This window comes from Toxorhynchites rutilus, chromosome 2, assembly GCF_029784135.1.
Source record: "Toxorhynchites rutilus septentrionalis strain SRP chromosome 2, ASM2978413v1, whole genome shotgun sequence".
NCBI lineage: Eukaryota > Metazoa > Arthropoda > Insecta > Diptera > Culicidae > Toxorhynchites > Toxorhynchites rutilus.
Window position 1 is genome coordinate 137,861,177 of NC_073745.1, and position 26,417 is coordinate 137,887,593.

General features: G+C 37.6%; 1 protein-coding gene across 9 annotated transcripts in view; it reads right to left on the reverse strand.

Moving 5' to 3' along the window:
- LOC129770275 (serine-rich adhesin for platelets) overlaps positions 1-26,417 on the reverse strand; it is a 156,133-nt gene that overhangs the window by 33,913 nt on the left and 95,803 nt on the right. For 2 of the 9 annotated variants that reach the window (XM_055773000.1, XM_055772993.1), the window contains exons 1-2: positions 22,472-22,621; positions 679-1,289 (exon numbers count right to left, since the gene is read on the reverse strand). The exons of 2 other annotated variants lie outside the window; for them this stretch is intronic. In XM_055773000.1, the coding sequence (XP_055628975.1) occupies positions 679-1,057 (379 nt within the window). In that variant the 5' untranslated portion in view covers positions 1,058-1,289; positions 22,472-22,621. Of the gene's footprint in view, positions 1-678; positions 1,392-21,726; positions 21,742-22,332; positions 22,452-22,471; positions 22,623-26,417 lie in introns of those variants that run through there. 5 more of the 9 variants (XM_055773002.1, XM_055772994.1, XM_055772995.1 and 2 more) reach the window with 5 other exon arrangements.

The following is a 26,417-nucleotide window of genomic DNA, read 5'->3' on the forward strand; positions in this document are numbered from 1 at the left end:
AAACATTTTTTTTTGAAGATGAAGGTTACTTCGAAAATCGCATCTTTTTCGTTCGCTTTTTTTTTTTTCTAAAAACGAAGCTATTTATACCGGAATGAATGACAAAATAAATAGAACTTCAAGGTTCTATCAGACATTGGAATAAGCGAAACATTCGAATGGATGTTACTTCGGTGGCTTCTTCCAAACACCACAATTCTATTGCATTTCATTGAAGTGTGCACTTTCGTCATTATTGGAAGTGTATATTAAATACACGCACATGCATTTGTTTACCATTTTTTCCATCGGAAAATTTGTTATTCTTGAAAAGTGAAGGACGATCGGAGCTTTTTCGACTTTGCATTCCAAACTTAATCTGTCGAAGAAAATTATGTCATGAAATAATTTCAAGCATACGCATAAAACATAATCATGTTGTTATTGTGAAATCAACATAAAAATGACGAGATTAGCTACGCTTGTAACAATTATTATTTCCCACCTTCCGTGACAAACCAGTACCGAAAAAATACTGTGTAGCTTCAATAGCTGCACTTTTCAGTCATTTTTTATTTTGTCATAGAACCGTCACACTAATTCATTAGCGATAAGATGTGCCGGGGTGTTGTGAAAAAATCACTTATCGCTAGGAATGCAAACTAATGAGAAAAACAAAACAACCTACACGCCACCTACCTGACTTTGAAGGCCTCAACGAGGCACGTTTATCAACGGTGCTAATCTCGATTTCATCAGCACCAACCGCGATATCTCCGGCGCCAGCGTAGAATTTGAGTTGATTTTTGCTGCTTCCTCGGCGAAGACTCAGACTTTTGAACGCGTTGGAGAGTTTGGATCTGCGCATCGGTATTCCACACATTTGTGTCTCGATGGAGTCCCGATTTTGATTCCGGCGCAATTCTTGGTCGCCATCGCTTCGCAGTTCTACCTCGGGAGAGTAGCTATGATCGTTATTCACGGGCACCAGGTCCAACGTCGATGCCGCTGAAGTCGACCCATTGTTGGAGAGATTTTTCGATGATTTGGATTTACTTTTAAACAATTTATTCCACATTATCCGGATATTCTAAATCCGATTGCACTTCTTTTTTTTATTAGCTATCGCCTTATTGGCACCAGCTATTTCGATTGAATTTTCTGTAGCTTAATTATAATTTTGGTTACCATTCGGTTTCGATCGATTTCGCTTCACTTTTCACTATAATTTTCTTCGGATTGCGCACAAATATGTTTGACCGTGGCCATCGTTGATCAGTGTCTCGAACTTAATTGAATAAGGTGTTGACCTAATGAAATATCGGCGTTTAATGTGCTTCCAACACAACACAACACACACGGCGCAGGTTAATTTTCGAAGACTGTCTCGCAAGCGCGTCGGTCGTTGACTGCTGGAGGTGGAGTCGGTGTTTTTGTTTGACCTTGGGTGTTCCACGTTTTGTGCTGGCTTTTCGGGTTTCATGAATCAACACGGGACTCGGGGCCGCGGGATGTAAAGATTCAACTATACATGCTGTTGCATGTATGGTTACCTCCACAACTGATAAAAAACTGGGGAATATTGGGATTCATTGCAACGATTTGGTACACGGAATACGATGTGTACTTGTTAAATGTGTATGTTGAGATAAGGTTTTTTCTGTTACGCAATGATGAAATGACTCGCTATCTTGGTTATAAAATTTCGTGAAATCACTCAGAAAATTAAAAATAAATATTTATTCAATGTCTTGCAAAGCACTTATCTAATTTTTTTTAAAGAGTTCTTGTTTCTGCTTTTATTTTAACCAGCCGCAATAAGCTTCTTTCGGTTGCTAAAACCACACTCCATATAAACTTTCAAAATCGAGCGAAATAAGTGACAGATCAGGCTCAAACCGTGCGCCAATGTTGAAGGCAGTTGTACCAATATAATGATAAAACAAATTTGACAATCCCTTCAAGCCTCAAACTAGAACATTTCCCCTACCGGAAAGTTCAGCAAAAAATTTTTTTTTTTATTAGGGTGGTCCGAAAAATCATTTTTTTTCTCTTTTATATTTTTCCAAAAATGACTTTTTTTAAATTATAATTTTTAGCCAATAGTCTAGATGACTTGTGAACCCTTCCTCATTATCTTGGAGCAAATCTCGAAGCCCTCATTCAATATCGTCAATGACCGAAAAGATATAGTGATTTGCGACTGGATGATAAGAGTCTCAAGTGTCTCTCAGTTAGAATTTAGTTGTTTATTTTTATTCACTGCAGCACCCTTAGTTGTCACGTTGAGAAACTATTGACAGCGTTTTGTTCCGGATGGTTTGTTTATTCAATAGTGAAAGGTTAATCAAGATTGAAGGACATATTCAAAAATTATCGACGATGTAACGCGAAAGGCGGGAAAAAATTCTCCACACTCTCGATGAGAACCCGGCGTGGTCAGATGGAAAGATCGACAAATTCTTGAAATTTCCCGAAACAACTGTAAATACCGTACTCAAGCATTACCGGGAGATCCTCACGTAGGATCGGGCGGAACCAATCAAGCGTAGAGGTGGAATATATGATTGGAATCTACGAGCAAAGGTGATTCGAGCAGTCCATAACAATCCTGGGCTCTCCTTACGGGGTTTGGCGAAAAAGTTCTCGGCGAGCCACAGTATTGATCGGCGAATTTACTTGCGAGAAGGCTTGTGGTCGTATCATGCCAGCAAACACCCCAACAGGGCGCTGAAACAAAACCTGGTTGCTAAAACTTGTGCAAGGGAGCTGTACGAGCGAGTGTTGACCAAGTACGAAGGATGCATTTAGATGTACGATGAAACATACGTAAAAATGGACAAATAGTCGGTAACAAATTTTATCTTGCTAAGCGTAATAGGTTCAATTTTTTTATGTAGATAAATTTGCCTGTAAGTTGATGATTTGACAAGCAAACTGTAGTTGTGGAGAGAAGATAAAGGTTTTCATCACTAAGACAATAATGAATGAAAAAGTTTACGAGGAGGAGTGTCTCTGGCCTGGCTTGGCAAGCTGCCATTAACCCTTTAACGAGTACTGGTAACTATATTGCCACCAACAAAAAATATTCTTTTTCTGTATTTGGAATATTCTTTCAATATTTTACTTATCCAAAACCTTCTAAAGGTATCTGGCAATACCCCAATTTTGTTAGGGCTGCTAAAATGTACGGTATTAATTTGGGAGTAATTTTTATGTAACAAAACCACAATTTCAGAGCGCCGGCAGAAAATTCTGTTTAACTTCGTTGAAAATGCAACAAGTTGAATGTTTTTCACTGTAAACGTACTAATTAGGATCTACTGTGTAAGGTGATGCACTTTTTTCAATTAAATAAATAGTTGATGAAAAATTCAATTTTTTTTAAACTCTATTTAAAAAACAGGTTTTTTTGCTGCACTAGAAATATTGTAAATCGCTGAAATAATCGGTATCGCTGCACTAGAAATATTGTTTTGATTTTTGCATTACCAAAGGCGAAGTAAAGTGAAGTGTTTTTGGGGTTAAGTGGCAACTATATTGCCACGAATTTTTTCAACTGTTTCAATAGTTGAAATTTTTTCAAAGGTAAATATGTGTTTTACTCATATAAGGATTATGTTCTCTGAAGTTGAAGGCGATCCCTTCCCTAGTTCTCATGCCCCGTTAAAGGGTTAAAGCCGGTATATCGTCAAGTGTTATAGGGAGAACGAGATCGATTTAATTGAAAAAAACATATTGTTCTTGAAAATATTGTTCGGATTTTCGTCCCATCGAGAGATATTGGGCAATTATCTAAGTCAAACTGAAGAAATGTGGCAGAACCATCAAACAACCAGCTCAGATGACATCCTTTCCTTTTTTGTACATTATGCTGAGAAATGCCCTACTCTATGCGACCAAATTCTAACTAAAACAGGCTTTATGTATCGAAAAACGTGAATAATTTTGGCATAGTATCTATGCAACATGGAATATGATTCCCCGACAAAATTTGCTAGGAAGTATACCGAAGTGACTCTAGCAGTTAATGAGAGTCATGGTTAAAAAAAATAGATTTAAGGTACAGTTCTTTGACAGTTTTGTGATCGCTCGACTCAGTTTTGTTCGAGCGTGTACCAAAGAGCAAATATGCCGTTTTTTAAGGCAAGTTGGCAGTTGAAAATGTAAATAGAGTCCATGGTTCTGATGCTGCAATAGGCAATCAAGGGCAATTTTGGTTTCATCGATTTGGTAATTTTGGGTGTCAAAAATGCACCATATTATGAACTCTGCCTGCGAATGACGGATCTCTATAGTAGCATGTCCGAAAAAGAACCTGAAACTATTGAGAACCAGAGCAGAGGGTCCAAAACAAAAATGCACCAAATTATGTTACGATGCGCTGTTTATTTCTTAAATGCAATTTTACGATGAATTGAAACATAAACAATCTACACATACTCGATACCTAGACTCATATGAGACTGTATAAGACAAAGGGAGCTTGTACATATGTATGTTGAAAATGATCAAGATCAGGCCAGGAGATGATCGGAACAGTAGACGTTTGAGAGGATGCTGTAAGACTGTACTGTACTGTAGATACTATGCTATAAGGCAGTCTTTAGAATACAACGCGGCGCTGATGGCTAATAAGTTTTTTGTACTCAGTTGAGCTCTGGCAAATGAGCACGCTCCGGAACACAGATCAAATGTTTTGTTGGCAGTACCGTTTTTGCATCGTGTTTTGCGCCGTCTTTTGCACCATATATGATGATGTGTGTGTGTAAAATGAAAAGCGATGTTTCGTATCTGAATTCTGCACCGTGTTTATTCTGCGCTCTCGTGTTTATTGAGTTTCTTACACTTTGTTCCACGAGAGAACTCGTGTTTGTTATGAACGCGCGCTGATGAAAATTAAACCCGAGTGTAGCGCATTGTATGTTTTCTAGAGACTGCTGCAAGGAGATATAGCTGGAAGTACAAATCGTACTTTTGAGGCACCATGTGGTGAGTACTATCATGACATGTTATCATGCTGGCATTTAAGCAACGGAAGCAACTTTTTAAATTTGGTGCTTCGAATGCTCAGAAAGGTCGTAGAAATTTGAGACAAAATAATAAGACTATAATATAGTCCTTAACAGTGTTTTGTTTGGTTAAGTCGTTCGTGAGTTATAGTGTCGCAAATATGGAACAAAATAAAGAGAAAATCCGACATATTTTACAGTACTACTATGACAAAGGCAAAAATGCATCTCAAGCTGCCAATAAAATTTGTGCAGTTTATGGACCCGATACAGTTTCCATTTCCACCGCACAACGATGGTTCAACGTTTTCGTTCTGGTGTAGACTCGTCGAAGATGCGCCACGCTCCGGAAGGCCTGTCGTCGAAAATTGCGACAAAATCGCTGAATTAGCCGAGAAAGACCGGCATAGTAGCAGCCGTAGCATCGGCCAAGAGCTGGGGATAAGTCATCAAACCGTTATTAACCATTTGAAGAAGCTTGGATTCACAAAGAAGCTCGATGTATGGGTGCCACACACGTTGACGCAAAAAAACAGCTTTGACCGTATCGACGCATGTGAATCGCAACAAAATCGACCCGTTTCTTAAGCGGATGGTGACTGGCGATGAAAAGTGGGTCACTTACGACAACGTGAAGCGCAAACGGTCGTGGTCGAAGCCCGCTGAAGCGGCTCAGACGGTGGCCAAACCCTCATTAACGGCCAGGAAGGTTCTGCTGTGTGTTTGGTGGGATTGTCAAGGAATAATCTATTATGAGCTGCTTCCCTATGGCCAAACGCTCAATTCGGACCTGTACTGCCAACAACTGGACCGCTTGAAGGTAGCACTCATGAAGAAGAGGCCATCTTTGATAAACAGAGGCCGCATTGTCTTCCATCAGGACAACACCAGGCCACACACTTCTTTGGTGACGCGCCAGAAGCTCCGGGAGCTCGGATGGGAGGTTCTTTTGCATCCGCCGTATAGTCCGGACCTTGCACCAAATGACTACCACCTGTTTTTGTCCATGGCGAACGAGCTAGGTAGTCAGAAGTTAAAAGTCAGAAGGTTAGCCACAAAAGAGGCCTGTGAAAATTGGCTATCCGAGTTTTTTGCCAATAAGGAAGCGAGCTTCTATAACAGGGGTGTTAGGAAGTTGGCATCTCGTTGGGAACAAGTCATAAAAAAAACGGCGCATATTTGATTTAAAACAGATGATTGTAACTAATTTTATGAACAAATGAAAATTCATAGTGATCCCTTTTTGTTTACTTCCAAAAAATAAAGAAATAACGAAATGCACCGTTCCACGATGCCGGAACAATAGCAGAACTGAAAGTGATGGAAGAATCAGGATATCTTTTCATCGTTTCCAATAGATAAGTTGGAAAAACCGTTGAGAAATGGAAAACCGTTGAGATGCATTCAATCAACGATTTGAAAATTGTTTTTTTGTCTTTGCCTACCACTACAAAAACAAAGCGGGGAGTGATATATCTGGTATTCTATTTACTACGATCCAGTGCACACAATCTTACTCTAACGTCCATATAAAGTGAACCGAAAACTTAATTTCTGATGCAAAAAAGTGATTACACCATTAATGGACGGCTTCATTGTTTAAACACTGTGAACTCAAACCAACGAACTTGAACAGTTATCAGGTATGCTATAAAGGACCTCGCGTTAGTATTTGTAGACAGCGTGCAGTTTGGGAGGAATTCTAAACAAAATTTTAGTTAACCCTGTCTCCGAGTTCAATTATGTGAACAAAACATACAGAAAACGGGTTTATATCAACAAAATTTTATCAGTGTTTCTGAACACAACGCTCCAAGCTCTCATAAAAGTGTGAGTAATTTTCGTTTCAAATCAAGATCAATGAGTCGTAGACTATAATTGCACCTTTGGTTATGCAAAAATGAAAACAACATTTCTAGTGCAGCAAATTTTTTTTATATGAACTCATAAAGAAAAAAAATAAAATTTGCTTTTCTCATCAAATACACCATTTATTTCATTGAAAAAACTGCATTATTTTACACAGTAGATCCTAAATAATACGCTTACAGTGAAACACTTATCAATTTATTGCATAACGAATTTAAACAAAATTGTCTGCATTTTGTTTATATAAAAATGACTTCCAAATTATTATCGTACATTTTTAGCAGCCCAAAAAAAGTTGGAGTGTTGCCAGATACCTTTAGAAGTCTGTGATTAAGCAATATTTTTTGTGAGAGGCAATATAGTTGCCACGGGTTGAACAACGTAGAGCTATCCCCAGTATTCAAACCAAAGATGCAGTCTTATGACATTTATTTTTCACAATACTCACATACTTCATCATTCATGAAGTTTCTGGTCTGATAGTTGGTGTCATTGTTCACAGATCGACATAATCTACATAATCTACATAGAAAAAAGGAATTTCAGAACCTGATTAGTTCACAAGTCCATACTGGACTTAGTGGCGCGTTAATTATTAATTGAGACTGGGTCAAACTCAATGTCCTGAAAAGGGGTAATGAAGATGGTTGAATTTCGAGCGACATAGCATGCGCTGTCAAAACTATTTCGCAAATAGTGACGTCAGTCGTTGTGTTTATCTTTGATTGCTCACCGCATCCATGTGAAAATGCTATTTTCATGAAGTAATTTATCAATTAAAAATGTACATTTTTGTAGAGCTCCCGTTGAATATGAGGCTAATGTGGTAGCGTGAAGTGAATATTTGTGAAATCACGTCGAAAAAGACGGATAAAAGTGATATTTCCATGTGCCATTTTCACTCCCCCACGTTGATAGAAACAACCGAAGTTTCATTATTTTATCGTTATGAAGTTGATGTTTCGAAGGCTCTCAGTGTCGGTGGGTATGTTGTGAAATAATAATCGTCAACTAATCAAAATTTCACCGAAAATTTTACTGCTTTCGAGAACTAAGCATACGACTGCTCTCTGGACCTTTTTACCACATGAATAATCGAAATAAGCCACGATATAATTGTCATCTGTTAAAAAACAACCAGTTGAATGATTTCATGAGAATTTTAGCTCAAATTATTATGCAACCGTAAGTACTTCCGACATTGTTTTGATTCTTCCATAAACATTCCATATTGAATGCAAATAATTACGACACGATATTTTGTTTGCCAATACAGATACACTTCGCCTACTGCTCCACCTCTAGATGTACCTCATTGATGTACCTCATTGGGTCAAACTGGAAAATTATTGAACGATATGTTACAAGTGACGTTACTGATAGAGCAACGCCCTCATGTTGACGAGCATATTCTAAAATATTGTCGGTAATCGGCCTCTAGCTATGCTTTATGGTTTTAAATTCTTGAAATGTAAGAGGAAAACAACTTATGATTAGGATTGATTTGGTACTATAAATAAAGAATTTGATGAAGGGACTCTGTTAACCTGAATGTTTTTCTTGTAGTGGTTTCACTCGGTTATCCCTTACGTTAGCCTCAAACCGTGGTTCGAAAGTCTGGACTTGAGTTGGGACTTTATTCACACCTTCTCCCGACTCATGACCAATCACTGTTCGTTAGACGCGCTGTTATTCCGTATAAATCATGTCAGCAACAATCTTTGCGTTTGTGGTCAAGGTTATCACGACATCGAGCATGTTGTTTGGGCGTGCGAGATGTACCTTGAAACCGGATCGAACATAGAAAACTCTTTTCGGGTCCGAGAGAAACAACCCAATGTGCAAGTGCGGGATGTATTGGCTCGGTTAAACCTTGATTACATATCCCAAATCTATTTTTTCCCCAAAACTATCGATCTCCGTGTTTAATCCAAACCTTCTTATGTCCCTTCATCTCCCCAATAAAAAATTGTCACTCTACTAACCACGAGTCGTCCGCGAGTAATCGGTTCCCCATCCTATTAACTGTAGAATAAGCAAAATAGTAAATATGCTTTAGAACTAAAATTAGATATAAAATTGGCTCCTTTAAACTTATGTTACTGAGCCTGTACAAATAAACGATTTATAAAAAAATGTATGTTTTTAAATACCCGACTATTATAATGTTTAGTAAATTAAATTTTTATTAACTGTCGAACACCCGTCTACCCCGTGGGAAAGAGTTATATTTTTGAGCTGTTGAATTTTCAGCAGTTCAAAGCCTTGCATAAAAAGTATTAAAAAAAAATTATGGTTTAATAATAAGCGAGCTCACTCGATATCATGAAGTATGTATCTTATCGAGGTTAATCATCATGCATTCCGGTGGATTTGCATTCCTCTTTCGGTGCGATCATACGATCGATTTCACCTTTCAACTCGCGGAACCACCCCGCAGCAAGTGAGGCGTTAATCATAACAGCGCTTCGTGATAACACTACCCAAATATAGCTGTTTGGAGGCCGATAATGATTAGACGAAGAGCGCGCGCGCGTTTTGGGGCACATTTCGTTACTGTTTCTGAAAGGTGAAAGTAAATAATCGTGCTCTCGGGTTTCTCTCCCGAGTACCATTCCATTTTTTTTTGTTAGCGGCCTCTGTTATTGTTGCTAATCTAGCGGGGCCAAATTCATCCAAATCTTGTACAAAGGTTCAGAAGGCTGATAGTGCGGTTTTTCGCACGCGGGCTTAAGCCGCACTTTTTGAGAGCGCCGAAAAAGAAAAGGAAAAGCAGGATGACGCCGTGGTTTTCGTTGCGAGGCTCTATGCAAAGCGAAAGTACACGGATTGATGGTGTGGTTGAATTGTTCGGGTTCAACTAGCTGTTTTATTTCCTTTAATTTTCGTAATGGGAAAATGCTGTCCATTGGGAGGGAATGGATGAAAGCATTTTGCGGTAGCTGAGCATAAAATTTGAGTTTTGATGAGGCGACGGATGACATGTTTAAGATGGTGTTTTTTCTAGTGTTTGAGAAATAATAATTTTTGTTTTATGCATTACGTATCATTCTTCAGAATATTTAATGTTTTGGAAGTCTAGTTGAATAATGAAAAACCTGACTTGAATGTTGATTCTCAGAAATCGAAATCGGGTACGAACCGAAAATATAAAGCACTGTTTTTGCTGTGACACATATCACTGATGGGATATTAATTGTACCCAACACGAAATCTGTGCTTTATGCGAATGGAAGACATTTTCTACGTTTTATTTGCGGGATGCTATGGAAGGTTAGTGAGTCACAAATAGTTTTTTTTTCAGCAATATCGATTTAATACAGCGAAAAATTATCAGTAAGTTACGTCTTACGCTCGAATTTTTCATGGAACATTATGCTGATGACAAATGTGAATACATTACGCTGACAACACTTGTAGTATTGGCAAATAATAAAGAATACACTGTTTAAAATTTTTCTTTTACACAAGTAAGATATCAGTTATCACCACAGATATTGTTTCTGGATTGCAGTACAAGATTTGTACATTGGTTGTGCCAGATATGATCATATTTGTGAACAATTGAATAATTTGGTAGAAACGGTCATTTTGAATGTGAAACAAACAAAAGAATACAGGGGAACAGTTTTTGTATTCAACTGGAGATGGCGCGTCATTACTGATATCAATGACATTTCTGTACGCTTTGGTGTTTGGGTTGTATCATTCTCTAAAGTCAGATTAAGTGCATTTATTCTGAATACGGTTTCACGAGTTACTATAAGGTTTTTCAAGCTGAAAATCGGAATCTCTGTGCGGAAACTAACAGTTAAGAACCGTCAAGATGGTGTATCCTTTCAGAACAACGTAAACATTGTTGCGATTCAAAACCTTCGGAGGAAGTACCAAGAGCTTGATATCGTTTGCGATCGGATAGGACGTGGACGCAAGGGCTTGAGAATGGACCGGGCCAGAATCGTCAGAGAAGTGCGAAAAAACCCAAGAGCTACAAGCAGAACTATAAAAGAAAGCTTAACATTAAACATATCGGAACAAACAGCGTGATTGAGAAGGCAACAGCAAAGATTAAGGAGCAAGTGTGCTTCTCGGGGACCGTTAATATGTTAGGTGTACCATCTCAAATGTTTGGAGTTCACCAATAAATATGTCCACAAGCCAAACTCGTTCTGGAAAAAGGTGCCGTGTTCACACGAAAGCAAATTCGAGTTTTTCGGAACGAAACAACGACCCACAGTATGGATTAAGCGAGGGGAGGAGCTGCTGTATATTATGAATTAAGAATCAAGAGCATTGAATCAACTTTCTGATCGTAACATATTCAAGTAAAAATGTAAAAAAATATGGAGGGTTGTATCCAAGACACGACCACACTGTTGACGTAGAACTACGCTGTTATTTTGTTCAAGTCGCTTTTGTAAAATATTTAATCATATTAATAAACTTCGGATATTATTTTAGAATGGTGTGAAATTTTATAAATAACTCTTTAGAAGAATGGTTTGGTCGCCCCGAAATGGCGATTTATTGTAGAATTAGTTGACTATAATTGATTTATGATTCATTCTTGCCCTCGCATAACTATACACAAGCTGACCGCATGTCGCACTTTGTTTCATTTCAATGCATTGAAAATGTACCTCGAACACTATTCCGGTGGCCTTTTGACATACATTCGGCTACAAGTGATTATATAATTGTTGCACAAGCACCATTATTCCACATCTCATAACTACATCAATCTTTCTTTGGCACCGCATGGAAACAACAAAAATGGCAATACTTGCAAAAATCAAATATCATGCTGCATGTTATTTAGTATTGTCTCAGTGGAATCACATCTCCAGACATCGTTCGTACAACGAAAACCAACCAGCATTAAACAAGCGTTCAACATAGCATGCATACAGAGCCATCATCATTTTGCGCTATTCTCAAAAGAAATGCTCCTGTTAATATTGCTGGCCTCGAAAAAAGTTGCATTACTTTATCATGCTCGAGATAAGCGCAGCTGTTATCCTTAGTGGAGAAATTGTGCTACTGGCAAGCGAAACCCAATCACCCACAAAATTCTAGAACGACATTTACTTTCTTGGTGGCTAAATAAACGAAAGAAATTCTGTCTGCTAATCTCAATAACCTCAAAAGATTTACATTGCTTCATTTTAATCAAGGTTAGCGCAAATGCAATCTTTGTTGAAGGCAGTTTTGCGACCGAACCCAAATAACTCACAACATTTTAGCACGACATTCACTATGGTTTGGCTTGATATTCCTCAAAGAATTATGTGGCGTACAACCTTAACGCCTGCTTCGCCATAGCGTCAGTTCGATGCATTGATGTCAAAGGCATCAACGAAGCCCTTATGATGACGGAAAACAAATGATGTTAACTGCTTCGAATGAAGAAAAAGTCTGAATATTTTCCTCAGAAGAGATCCATTATTCATACCATAGCACAAACATTCCTCTTCCGCTACCTCCCTCTTTGTTTATATTTTTTTGTTCACACTGCTGCACAATTTGCACCACCAAACAATCGTCCATCATAGCATCAAAATATTAGGTAATTGTTGCATTGCGACAGGGCCAATGCACACGGGAGCAGATACAAATGGAGTTTCAGCGTAGCGATCTGCTATTTGTACATACGGATTATGAAGTACGCACGCACACTCACCAAACTATATAGGGGAGGTGGGGGTAAAACGGACATGTTAAGAAGAACTTCAAATATATCTTTGGAAACTCATGTTTCCTAAAACTTTGATGCAGTTTCTTGCAATTCAGTATAATGTGTTTCTACCTAATTGGTCAAAAATTTTACAAAAAAGTGGTTAATATCACTTCTCTGTTAACTCACAAACCGAAATGTAACCATCAGCGAATTGAATTTTTATATTAAATCACTCAAAATGCTTAATATCGAAGCAGCTAAAATTACATCCACACGCGGAATCATGTATGATTTTCGGTTTTTGTTTCACTTTTCGTCTTTTGATCAGTACTCATTGTCATGGGGTGGCTTCTTCTTCTTGAATGGCACTAACGTTCCAGTGGAACTTTTGCCTTCTCAACGTAGCACTACTTGCGTCATTTTTATAAGTAGTACTTGGTTGAGATTGCTATGCCGAATAACACGCCTTGAATGTACTCTGGAGTGGCATGCTCTAGAATACGCGTGACCATAGTGCAAGCCGGAATAATTTTCTTTGACGAAAAATCTCCCGACCAGAACGGGTATCGAGAACCCGAACACCCGGCATGATAGTGTGGGACGCTAACCACTCGGCCACGGGAGCACTGATAGGGTAGCTTAAATATTATAAAATAACATGTAGAAGATGTTCTCATTGACAAAAGCTGGAATTCAAAATGTAACTATACAAATCAACCACCTGTCCATATTACCCGCGGTTCCCCTACCGATGACTTGAAGCAACTAAATATACACACACTTATCTTCGCTTTGCGCTCTTCTTAACAGAAGCCTTTTCTATTAATATTTCCGGTCTCGATTAGCTTTGCCTTCATCCTTGGAGGAGAGAGTTTTGCTTCTATCATGCGAAACCAAATAACACACAAAATTCCTGAACAATTATTTTCTTGGTGAGCCGATGATAGTCTAGTTCGATGATTCCCCACACAATTGTGTAGTTCAGAACCTTAATGGAATGGCGTCAGTTTGATGTAATGGTTGCAATGCCAAAGACATCTGCGAGTAAATAATTTGGTCGCGTTCACAGCTCAAGTCGAAACGAAGACATGTGATGACGCAAAACAAGGAAGGAAAAGCGATGTTCATTGTTTCGTATCTAGAACGCTACCGAAAGTTTGCCTCAGAGTGATCCAATATTTATACTCTAGGCAAATATTCACCTTCGTTCTTCTTCTGCTTTTTTTTTTTGTTCACGGAGACTTTAAATCATTCCCCGATGATCGCCGATTAGTTGTTCGTTATAGACGGCATGGGTAGGGAAGCTCACAAATGAGCAGAACAAATGTATGGAAATATAGAAATGCTTCTAGTTTTTATCAATTTAAACCGTTTAAACATCAGGGGATTATAATATATAGCATAAGAAATAAATCTTAGTAAATATCCGATTCATTTGGTATGTGAATCGTCAAAATCCGTTCGCGGCAAAAATAGTTATTACGTTAACTTTAATTCATAAAAACGTGACCTGTTTTCTAATTTGACACCCTCAATGAAAGAAGTAGTTCTACGTCAAAAATATCTTCAAATAATTCTATTTCACTACAAATAAAACAAAATGCACCAATTTCCGGTGTTTTATTTCAATTTAAAGTTCCATGCCCCTTCAAAATTGCCTATATGTTTGCTAGAACTCAGCGTTTGCCGTCCTAATTAGAATTGTAATTTATTCGATAACTTTATGATTTGATTGATAGCTATGCGCTATTGGAATGTTTCTCACCGTACGTGTGCCTACCGTTCAAAAACCTAGCTGTCAATGAGTCAGTGCAACATGCAATTTCGGAACTGTGGCTTGATGGCGAACCGTACGGAGCGTGAACATAGTAATAATTGTAATCGAATACGATCTTTTCCGCCTGTCTCTAGAGACCACAATAAACTACCAACCAGTAAACACAGTGGATTGAGTGAAAGATACCCAACCACAAACTCTCGAACAGTCCTAGCGGAACGGCATCATGAATGGGAAGCACAATATTTTATTACAAATTCATTATCGACTAGTATATGACAGTGGAAAATGAGATTACCGCACAAAGCACCTACAGTGCTGCGACCGAATATCGCTTGGAAATTTGATTCGGTGCCGTAATAAGACGTGACGGTAAATTTACCTAGTTACTTAACCAGTCATTTTTCTGACGAAAAGGTAGAAACGAAAAATGGTAAACGGGCGCGGAAAATGCTCGAAACAATGATCCCGCTATGGTTTGTTTACGTTTTGTCGTTCGTGTTCCTTGCTTTCAAACTGTATGTAGGCATGAGAAGCACCAGCAGGTACCTTATAAGCCAACAGGACAATTACTGTGAGCGACCTGTTGTGCTCGGGCCCCAAAAATGCCACTTAGACATGATTTTCTCCATTCAATTAATTCCTAAAGATGCAAATCGGTGCGGTGCGTGTGTGTTGCAATTTGAAATAATGTTTCGAAAACGAGGTGGAGGAATTTCGAGGTCAATTCGCTCTAGATTCGATCAAATTGGTCAGTTTTGGTTAGTTATGCCTTCATGGTTATTTGGGAGCTTAGTTCTTTGGACAGAGAAAGCGAATTTCGTTTGCATTCATTGCAAAGAGCAATATTTGTAAATGTGAACAGTGACAATTGGTGACTCCCGTGGCCAAACGATTTGCAGCGAAAATTCATCGACAGATTAAGAGGTTTTTCATTGGGACGAGTACAATTCGACATTGGAATCTCAACCAAATATTATCGAGAAGCAATTGAAGGTTTGGACTGAGTTTAATTTTAATTGAGTCCTGGAACATTTTTCTGCTAAATCCAGACCAATTCGTTGAATCTGGCTGTAATCTAAGGTGTCAAGTATGGGAAAAGAGATTTCTAGTTCTATGTTCTTTGGTACAACATCCACTTTGAAGCTGTCTTCGTAATGCTTCCCCACGATTTTACACCATTAACGCCGCAAACAGAAAAGCCAGATCAGCCAGAATTGCTCGTCTCGTTTTCTGGAATAGGGCTCTTAACTTCACAATGATTTGGAAAATTCTAGGATATCTGGAACAGCTCTATGAACCTAATGAGGAATGTTCTGCTGCCTATGCTCTTCTCTCAGTCTTGGATTATTTTTCTAAACAAAGTTTCAATCTTCATGAGGACTCGGATATGGGATCGAATCTTGCTATAACTTTATTCTATTATATTTTCATCTGTCGACAACCCCTGAGAATATTTTTTTTTTCAGAAAAAAAAAGTTCCGTCATAGGGGGTAATCGACGACGAGAAACGTTGAAATTCTTACCATAAGAGGACAAAGTTTCATTAAGGCTTCTGTTGCTCGAGTTATACGATTACACTTAAAATACACGTTCTTGTAAATTGTACATCTTGACACTAAAAACCATCCGATTAGACTTAACGAGTAGCCAAATATTATCGTCCCGAAGTGGGGAATACAGTGTTACCATCGACGGAGCGGATGTTAGAGATAAAGTGAATTCGGTTATTGTTTGAAGATGTATCTACCATTTTTTGAGTGCACGAATGATGGTTGGGGCTGATTCTCAAATACACTTCACGGTGGAAACTACATAAACGGCACGCCATTGAACTACGTTTTACGAGTTAGTGAAGTGTCGAAGATAATGATGAGTTTTCAGGCAGAATGAGCACTTTTCAAATAAAAAAATCATTAATTAAAATTAACTTCTTCGTATCAAACTGGTATTCAATGTGAGTGGAAAACTTTGTTTTCTTCATGTGATATAATAATCTCATACAAAAATTTCGTCTGAAGATAATTTGATATTATAATGATAAGTTTAGTGGGAAACTAATCTCGTATCCAGATGTCGACACCGTACCGTTGTCATCGCGAATACGTTTCATTCCGTTTCCACCGTGAAGTGTATTCGTAGTGTATTCGAGAATAAGGCCCGATTATTACGCTGTTAACAACCTGGAAATTCGGGATGTCGTAGGATGAATTCCAATGAAACTTCACTTATGAAATCCACACAATAAATCTGTTTATACTGGAGTTACTTTTTACGCGGTTGATACGTGCCACGTAAAGAAACCGGGTAAATTCCAAAATTTGCGTAAAAAATAAACTGCATACATTCCGAAATCCGCGTATTAATTGACTTCAGTGTACCCACAACAACACAACACATTCGGGTGCAACATTCACCCGAATGAACATTTACCCGAACGCAACGAATACCCAAATAACATTTGCTCGAATGCAACATGTACCCGAATGTAACGAATACCCGAATGAAACGTTTACTCGAATGAAGATGAAAAATTCCGATTATTCAGAATAATTTTTATCGAATCTCATGTAGATAAATAAGATTAAATCGAAACAATAAGAGAGAGCAACAAAAATACGAAGTAAAATGAAAAATTGTAATGTTGAAATTTGACATAATACTGGAGACTTCGCTGTGCCATTTTTAGAAATTAGTGTAGGCACAATTACTTCTTTACTGTCCGTATTGTCCTTTAAGGCTAATAGATGGAATGGCTATGGATCGATGGGCTATGGAATATTTCTAAAACAATTCTATTTATTAAGATTCTTTAACGTTAGGCCCTCGTGCCGGGATTTCATGGTTTCACATTTAAAAACCTAAAGAATATGATAGAACATGTATTCAAAAGTACGAGCGAATACTCGCGATGTACTGGAGATTAGTGTTATCTAGAGTTGACCTATTCTTATTCACTAGGTTTTCAATGGATAATGTATGATTTATAAATAAATGGGCCCTATTTCAGAAAAAAATCGACCGTTTTCCGCTGTTCTCGTTTGTCTCGATAGTATCCATTTTCTCCGCTTTCATTTCAGAATTTGCGATGCAGTCTGAATTGTTCAAACAATTAACAAATAAACAAACAATTAAGGTGAATTTTAAATCGGAAGCCATCGATTTTTATTGACAACCATTATTTGATATTGCGAAAATGGAAAAAATTGGTAAGAAAAACAAAATGGCGCTTACATATTAACGCCACCGCAGCGCTACTATTATTATGAATTTATTTTGCCGTAACGAAATTTATTTTGAGGTCAGCGTAATGGGGACGAGGTCCCGACTAACGAGGATAAGAAGCGAGGCGGCCGCAGAGGTGACGCAATCCGAGTCGGCCACCGACCCGTCGACTCTTGCAAGCAAACCTGTGTTCCACCGATTTCTCGGTTAGTTTGAAACATAGCAGACGATCCTTTAGTTAGGTTCGACGGAGCGTTAGCGAGCGTCTGTTATACGGAATGGTTTACCATTCAATTAAACGTTCTATCCATATAAATGATATTTGAGTGATCTTGTTTCTCGTAGATGCTCTAGAATCCCGTTGTGTTATAATACTGTTCTTTAAACTCTTTGAAACGCATTATCTGTTTTTTCTAACAGATTTCAAAATTTCATTTTATAAATTTTATGGCGATTGTCATCGAAAATATTCGTTGTAGAAAAAAATTATTTTATTAGAATGGAAAAAATACTCGTTTATTTACTGCAAATACTATACACCCAAACCTCGCTTTACGGCCTAGATACGTTCCACGAGATTTGGCCGCAAAGCGAAAAGCCGTATAAGGAATCAATTATTCTAATACAAATTCATACAAATTCAATCAGATCGGTTCCAAAGTTGTTGAATATGTAACATAATTTATCATTCAAAATTCATTTAATTTTTTTATTTTTATTCAATTCAAATAAAAATTAAATTAATTAAAATTTATTTTATTTGAATCAAAAATACATACATTACATACAACATACATATATAAAAACCAACAATAATCAATAAACAAAAATGAAACAACTCCATGTTACATGGAATATATGTTTGTATACATACCTATTTTTGTTGTTGCTTGAGTTATTGTCTCGCAAATATTTTTTCACTTCTGTACAAAAGTGATTTTCAATCAATCTTCAAATTTTTTTGCCGTTATAACGAAACATTTTAGGCCGTAAATCGAAAACGTGCCTGAATTGAAAATAGCCGTTATAGCGAAATGCCGTATAAAGAGCGGCCGTATAACGAGGTATGGGTGTATTTACATTTGCAAGTTATTCGTGTGTTTGATTATGCTTATACATAGCCACTAGGTTTATTCAAATCATTTGATCTCAAAATAGCAATCATCGTATCATTGCTGAGCCGAAGCTTATTTTGTTCTGATTACCGTTCTGAATATTATTTCGGACAACATCATATTTCGGACACTTTGTTCTAATATCTTGAAATGCTTAATGCACTGATGATATAACTATAAAAATAATATCACAATTGCTAATATTGATAATAAAATAATATCACAAAATAATAGAGTAATCCCTTGGTTTCACTATCATTTCATGTGAGAACTACATTTGCATTATAACATAATCGGCAAAAATCTCACAACACTACTCATTTGTGTTTGACGTTTGCTTAGCGTGAGCACGTAGAATTTACCCGTTTATAAATATTTAAATTCCTCCGGTGTTCCATCAGTTTTCATCATCGTTGACAGTTTACTGTGATTGCTTGGTAAGTGTTTCGCAGTTTACTATAACATATAATCAAGTGTAATGTAATTTTCGTCCAAAAAATTACAAAATAAAGTGTCCGAAATTTGAATTCAATCCGTCCAAAATTTGATTTAGTGTCCGAAGTTTGATTCTTATTCGCTTCATTTGAAAAGCGTTTTATTCGATGATTTTTTTTATGTTTTCAATCAAATAGGTACCAAAGTAGAAAGGTTACAAGCATATTGAACTAATTAATCGAAAATATCAACCAAATAATACCTGTGCATAAAGTTTAGATCTGTTTTCAACATCATATGCCTTAAGTAAAGACGCACCACGCTAGATATGGGGTACAGACTAGGGGGGCGTTGCTGATTAATGGTCAGCTGCATCCCAATAGGAAGTATCCCGTGTCGGGCACACGTACAGAGCATCGAAGACTGCAACATACCAATTATGAGAACACTTGTAATACTAACCTCGAGCCAACCGCGATCGGTTACATATTACTAACATAGTTGTAAGACAAAAATTGTCAAAATATTGGACTCCCGGCCCTGTCAGGCTAACGCCACATGTGCCTTAATAAAATATATATTTGGGAAAAAAAATATGCCTTAAGAGTCCGAAATATGATAAAGAACGGTATATTCAGCAAAAAAATTGCCGAGGAGAGATGCATAAACTTTACAAACAAGGCATCGAAGCGCTGAAAATGCTAGCGAGCCATCAATTATTTTCAGACAACAAATTATTGTCCACCAATCCTGCACATGCTTGTCGTCTGATACTGTGATTCCCTTACGGAGTAATGTTACCTTTAGGGTGCGGATTTCATTCTCCAGATCTTGTATATTCCCATTGTAGAACACTGGAAACGTCTCTAACACAACGAATTTCATCGCTATGAAACTGATCAATTCTAGACATGTCAAAAGGGTCTATCTTCCTTCGTCTACATTCTCTTTCATTAATAACTCAACGGTAAAAGCATTTACTGATGTGTTCGACGATAAGGATTGTGAAAAGTAACCTCGTTTATCAAACTACATGGCAAAACTGGAGCAAAATCTGTCTGATAGGTTGTGGTTATCGAAAGAGAATGTCGATGAAGAGTATCGATCAAAGAAGACATGTTTTGACATGTTTCTCTAGAATTATTGCATTGTAAATGCTTTTATGATCAGCAGCACCAAGCGATACTGCGGCGTAAAAGTCGTCATGTTCCTTAATGTTAGTTTGTTCAAATGTAAGAAAGTTTGCGCGCGGAAAAAATCTGTACCAATCTGTACTTTTTGACGAAAATCTGTACCCTGTACCGTACAGAATCTGTACCAAAAATAACGAAAAAATCTGTACCTTTTCAGATAAATCTGTACGTGTGGCAACACTATCCAAGACCACTCTGAAGCCATTTTGAAAATCTATTATGTTTTGATTGTAAAACAACACAATAGGCTTGTAAAGTGCTAGTAGCATCTGAATTCCACTAAAATGTTTGTGAGAATGCAGATTTTCAAATGCTTGTAGTGAACCTCTCTATCAGGCTTCAGTTACCTCAACAATACTCTTTTCGCTTTTTTCCTACTGTTTATTTATTTGAGTTGGTTGATAAGGTACATTTCTGAAATAACTTAAATTTAAAAAAAATGATTACGTTTGATTGTTTTGTCTTGATGCAATCACATTCTACTTCAGGTACAACTATTCTGCAACACACTGTAGACCAGGGTCTCTCAACCCCCTTAGGGACACAGGGGTCGACGAGGTCTAGAAATCGACCCTTATTAATAAACACAAGTTTCTATCTAAAACTTCCAAAATACTTCTAAATTGTGTTACGTGAACCAACTTGTAATAAGAATGAATAATATTTTGGTAGAAAATATTATTGTTGTAATTTGTATTAATAACTATTAATTACACCTGACATTTACTGAATTTTATGTTTATTTATTGATGAGAAAATGATGTGAAGTTTACTCACTCAACTAACCGCAACTAAGTTTTTGAATAGGTAAGTATTTTGTATGAATAAGACAAAGGTAAACATTTTTAAGAAATTCGGCTATAGGGGTCGATGGTATCACTTCATTCTGGATGAGCATTCTCTTGCCCAGAATAATTTGAGAATCTCTGCTGTAGACGATAAGTGTATCTTGAAGAAATTTTGTTTCGAATGGCATTATGAGCAGTCATTCAAATGAATTATTGGTTTTGGCTGAATAATAATTCAATTTTATATTTGTTAAGAACATATTCGATTCTCTCAAAACAATATTACTTAGTACAAGTTTTGTATTTCAGTGGAAATGCGGAACGTAAAAGAACAACAAATGATTCTTTCTGTTTTGTATCAATGAGGAAATCACTTGGACCTCGTAATTGAGTTATTCAATACCTTCATAGATTTTCAAATGCTATGTTCCACAAGCCAACAGTTTGTTTTAATTTCAAATCATGTATTGATTTTGCGTGATGGAACCTAACTTTCACAATGTTCGTCTGAAATATTTGATATGCATGACAACATCAACCAACGTCTTGTCGATTATTTACATTCATAACAAATTATAACGTAGATGAAACGTGTTTAACGCTTCTCGATTATTTGTCAGGTAAATAATGCTACCGGCTACCGTAAAGCAACACACCTTCACAAGGTATTAATTTCACGCTAATTTAATATTATAGACCACTACATAGTTTGAGATGGTTTAATCGTCGGTCAGTCATTACAGTCATCACAAATATGTATCTACATGAAACAGTTGCATTCTTTATGAATAAATCCACATCTCTCCGTTCACATTTATTTTCTTTCAGTCGCGAGGAACCAAATTAGCACAAGTCTTCACCACCACTCGCCATTCTCAGTAGGACAAGCAAATCCAGTGCACATAAATTCCACCGAAATCGTAAACGAGGAAACAATCATAGAACACTGCGATGGGACATATGTTGCACGTCGTTCCGAATTCTTTCAACAAACGCCCCTTTGGAACACACTAATTGATGCTATTTTAGGAGGTCATTTTCACTGCACATCACTGTTCGCTTCGAACTTATCCTCCACAAAAAAATACATTGACACACTTTATCACCCAAGATCGCGCCAATCATCCCCGGTTGATCATAACAGAGCAGCACTTGAAAGGCGCTGTGTTCATGTTTCCCGATATGGTGAACGAAAATTGCAGTTCAATTTTGAGCCAGCCTCCAAAATCAGCCCGTCCTTGTGTACTCATCACTTGTCTCACGTTTTTTAGAAGAAACAAAAATGGGTAGCCGAACATCTTCGAGGTTGCCCCAGTGAACATCAGGGAAAAAAAATGCGTCTCTAAACTTAGTCACCACACAGAACTAGAAGCAGAAAAATAGCAAAACTATCGCATCTACCGTAGATAGCTGCACTGATTTCAGCGAATTCAGCGGAAAATCACTCCGCACTGCATATTCCGCGTGTGCGCGCGTCTCCGTTCGCTGTGGAGCGTTTGTGTTTCGTATGATCTTGGCAGTGTTGAAGTCGCGAGATTACTAAAGCGGCTTCATCTTCCGTGGTGACGTCCATCCGTGCAAAGCATCGCACTAGAAGCTATGTGCTATGCTTTCGAGCAGTTTGCAGTCGAACGCGCTGAGCGGCGGGCGATCGTTGTTCATGACGGCGAAGGCGGTGATGATGATGACGATGACGAGGATGATGGTGGAGGCGATACAGACAACTCCCAGGGAAGTTCCCAAGAGCGACGAGAGTTTAGTAGTAGCTGAGCTATGTTGAACGTTGATGATGTTCTCCAAATGCTCTTCGTGAGAAAGCACTCGCATAAAAGGCGTATGGGGGAGATGTTTGTTTGTTCTGCGCCCAAGTGAGAGTGATAAAATTTGGTTTTTCCGCTGCCGACCAGTTGTACTCGAGTAGTTGAGAGGTTTCCGAGTTGTAAGATCTAGAACGGTTCCATTGAATTAAGTATTTTCATATTCCTATGCTTAGATCCGTAATGTGAAATAATTTGGACCGTGAATGCTAATATCTTTAGTGACTTCTATACGATTTATTAAGGGGGGACCCCGGTCTGGAAAGTCGGAAAAATCGTTTTTTTTTATTTTTGGGAAGCTTATGGCCTCTGAAATGTTGTCCTAAAAGGATGTTTCGATATTTGATTTCGTTGGAAAGTTATAGCCAAAAGTATGAGGTCACCCCAAGGGATATAGTATTGCTGTACGAATTTACAAACGCGTTTTTTTCGAAACCATGTTTTTTCAGGTGGTGGTATCGATATCTCAGGATCTACTCGACCAATTTGGCTGAATTTTTTTTATCAGCATGTAAAAATAAATTATCTAAAGTGTTACATAACCGTTTTATATCTCATTTTTTCGATTCTTTATGAGCTTTTAAACAGCGATTTTTCATGAAAAATAACTAATTTTTAACAAAAATGGTCGTCATTTCGGTAATTTTTCGAATTTTCAAAAACCCTTATGTAACGTCTTAAATATTGTCCTAAAGTTTCAAAATATTCATTGGAATTCGTTCTGCGACACCCCGTTGCTCCAGAATCGATACCACCAACAAGGTACCAATTTTCAGACAGCATTCACGCATCCAACTGTCAACAATGTAACAATCATTATTCGTGCAATCAAAAAATGGAAAATACATCTTCAAATATGCCTCAAACAAATTCCGAACACTACACTTTATTCCCAACATCACGAAAATTTATTATTTTTCGACCTTCCAGACAGGGGTCCCCCCTTAACACAGTGCCAGTGCCATAGAATTTTTCTCCCACCTAGTATTGGACGATCTTCGATCGATTTTCAGAAGCTCGATCTTTTCCATTCCAATTTCCTATTTTTTGGATCGATTCATTGTATCCGAAAAAATCCGTGAAGATCGTTTTTTCCTTCGATTTTTTTGATCTTAGAGTTTTGTTCCAGTGTACATCGATTTTAATCCTGACAAATTTTATAAACATAATGTCAACATTTGGATTGCTTTCGATCTTTTCGTCTCAATCTTTCCGATCTTTTTGATCGTAGAAAAAAAATGTTTTTCAGTGAACATTGATTTTAATCTCACCAAAAACCACTTGACAAATTGCATAAACATTGGTTCCCTTTCAAGGTTATCAAATTAGTGGTCGTAAACTTAAGGTACATTGTTTGTCCGGAGGTCAAATATTTGACACTTTTTGACAGATGAAGATTGGTCTGAAATTTGTACAAAAACTATTTTATTTACCACTCTCTAATTATCATCATTGGCGAACAATGTCAAACATCGAACATGGAAAAAAATCGACTAAAATATTTAAGGTAACGTAACCATGCACCGACAGGTTTAACGAAAACATCGAAAAAAAATCAGGCATCCAATAAATGAATATTTTCTTATTGTGTTTTGTGAGGAATATATTTGATCAGTACATGTTGATCAAATTTTATCTGTTCAAAAGAGTGAAATATTAGCCTTCGGTCAAACAGTGTAAGAGCACCCTTAGGAAAAGCAGTTTTGAAAGTTTGTTCATTACAAAACAAGTGATCACAAGCAGGTATGGGCAAAATCGCATCGAAATTCGTGTAACAACACTCATCCACAGATAAATCTCACCTTTCTATTCTCCGTTTATGCCTCACTTTATTTGAGACATAATACATTTACCTATCATCTTCGCAAAGTTCATTCTCGAGTTAAACGGAAAAATACTGTCCCGATTCCGCTCATCTATTCTCAGAGAATTTTGCATTCCCTTATTTGCCTCTCGGAATGACGTTAGATGGTGATAGAATCAAATTGGAAACTTTTGCTTGCGCCAGCGAGTGCTTCTGTAAAATCATTCGTTTTTCACTCAAATAGCAATCATTGAGCCTCGATTGCGGCAGTAAAATATAGGTAGATAGTTGAAATCGAGTTGTTTCCTGTGCACTATTGCAATGACATTTTTTTGTTTCTAGTATGAAACGATCTAAGCCAACGCAAAAGATCATATTAACGCAAGTTATTGGTGAGCGGGAAGGTGGATTCATGTGCACTTGAATGCTGACAAAGAAAAGAGTACAAGGGAAAATAAAATCATACTAACAAGCAGATTCAGTCTATTTTGACTCGCTCGTTATTTTGTTTCGTGCGTTCCAAAGGAGTATTCATTCATTGAATGTTGTTTTCCACTCTTTGTTTTGTTATGTTCACTCTCAGTCCCGATTGAAGATGGTCGGGGAGTGAAAAATGATTAATCGTGCAATCTCACGATTGTTTGCTGCATTCTTTTCGCCATGATTATTCCAAGCAGATACAAGAGTGATTTATAATCAGGTGTGGAAAAATGAGCGAATGAACTTTTCCATACTTGGTCACAAGCTATATTTACACCATCACATTCTTTAGGCTGACAGTGAGAATTGTGACGAGATGGGATGGTGACATCAGGTCCAACTGAAGCGTTCTTTTCTAGAATTGGGACTACTACCAAGATTTCGACTAAATGCCAGACGTATGACACGATTGCATTTAACAGTATTATTATCAGCGGAGTTCTGGATGAACATCAGATGTTAAATTTCTGATAATAATTTTCAATTAATTTATTTAATTAAAATAATTCCATGACGGTTCAAGATGAATGCCCTGGAAAATATTAGGTTGTCAAAAAAGTCCTGCGGTATTTCCGCGAGGTGTCGTTGTAAGCGCGTAGTTCTTATTGTATTCATTGTATCGAGTCATACTATAGCTTGTTGGAAAGGTATTTTATACGCGCGCTATAATATAGTCCTTGACTGTGTTTTGTTTGGTTAAGTCGTTCGCAAATATGGAGCAAAATAAAGAGAAAATCCGACATATTTTACAGTATTACTATAACAAAGGCAAAAATGCATCTCAAGCTGCCAATAAAATTTGTGCAGTTTATGGACCCGATACAGTTTCCATTTCCACCGCACAACGATGGTTTCAACGTTTTCGTTCTGGTGTAGAGGTCGTCGAAGATGCGCCATGCTCCGGAAGGCCTGTCGTCGAAAATTGCGACAAAATCGCTGAATTAGCCGAGAAAGACCGGCATAGTAGCAGCCGTAGCATCGGCCAAGAGCTGGGGATAAGTCATCAAACCGTTATTAACCATTTGAAGAAGCTTGGATTCACAAAGAAGCTCGATGTATGGGTGCCACACACGTTGACGCAAAAAAACATCTTTGACCGTATCGACGCATGTGAATCGCTGCTGAATCGCAACAAAATCTACCCGTTTCTGAAGCGGATGGTGACTGGCGATGAAAATTGGGTCACTTACGACAACGTGAAGCGCAAACGATCGTGGTCGAAGCCCGCTGAAGCGGCTCAGACGGT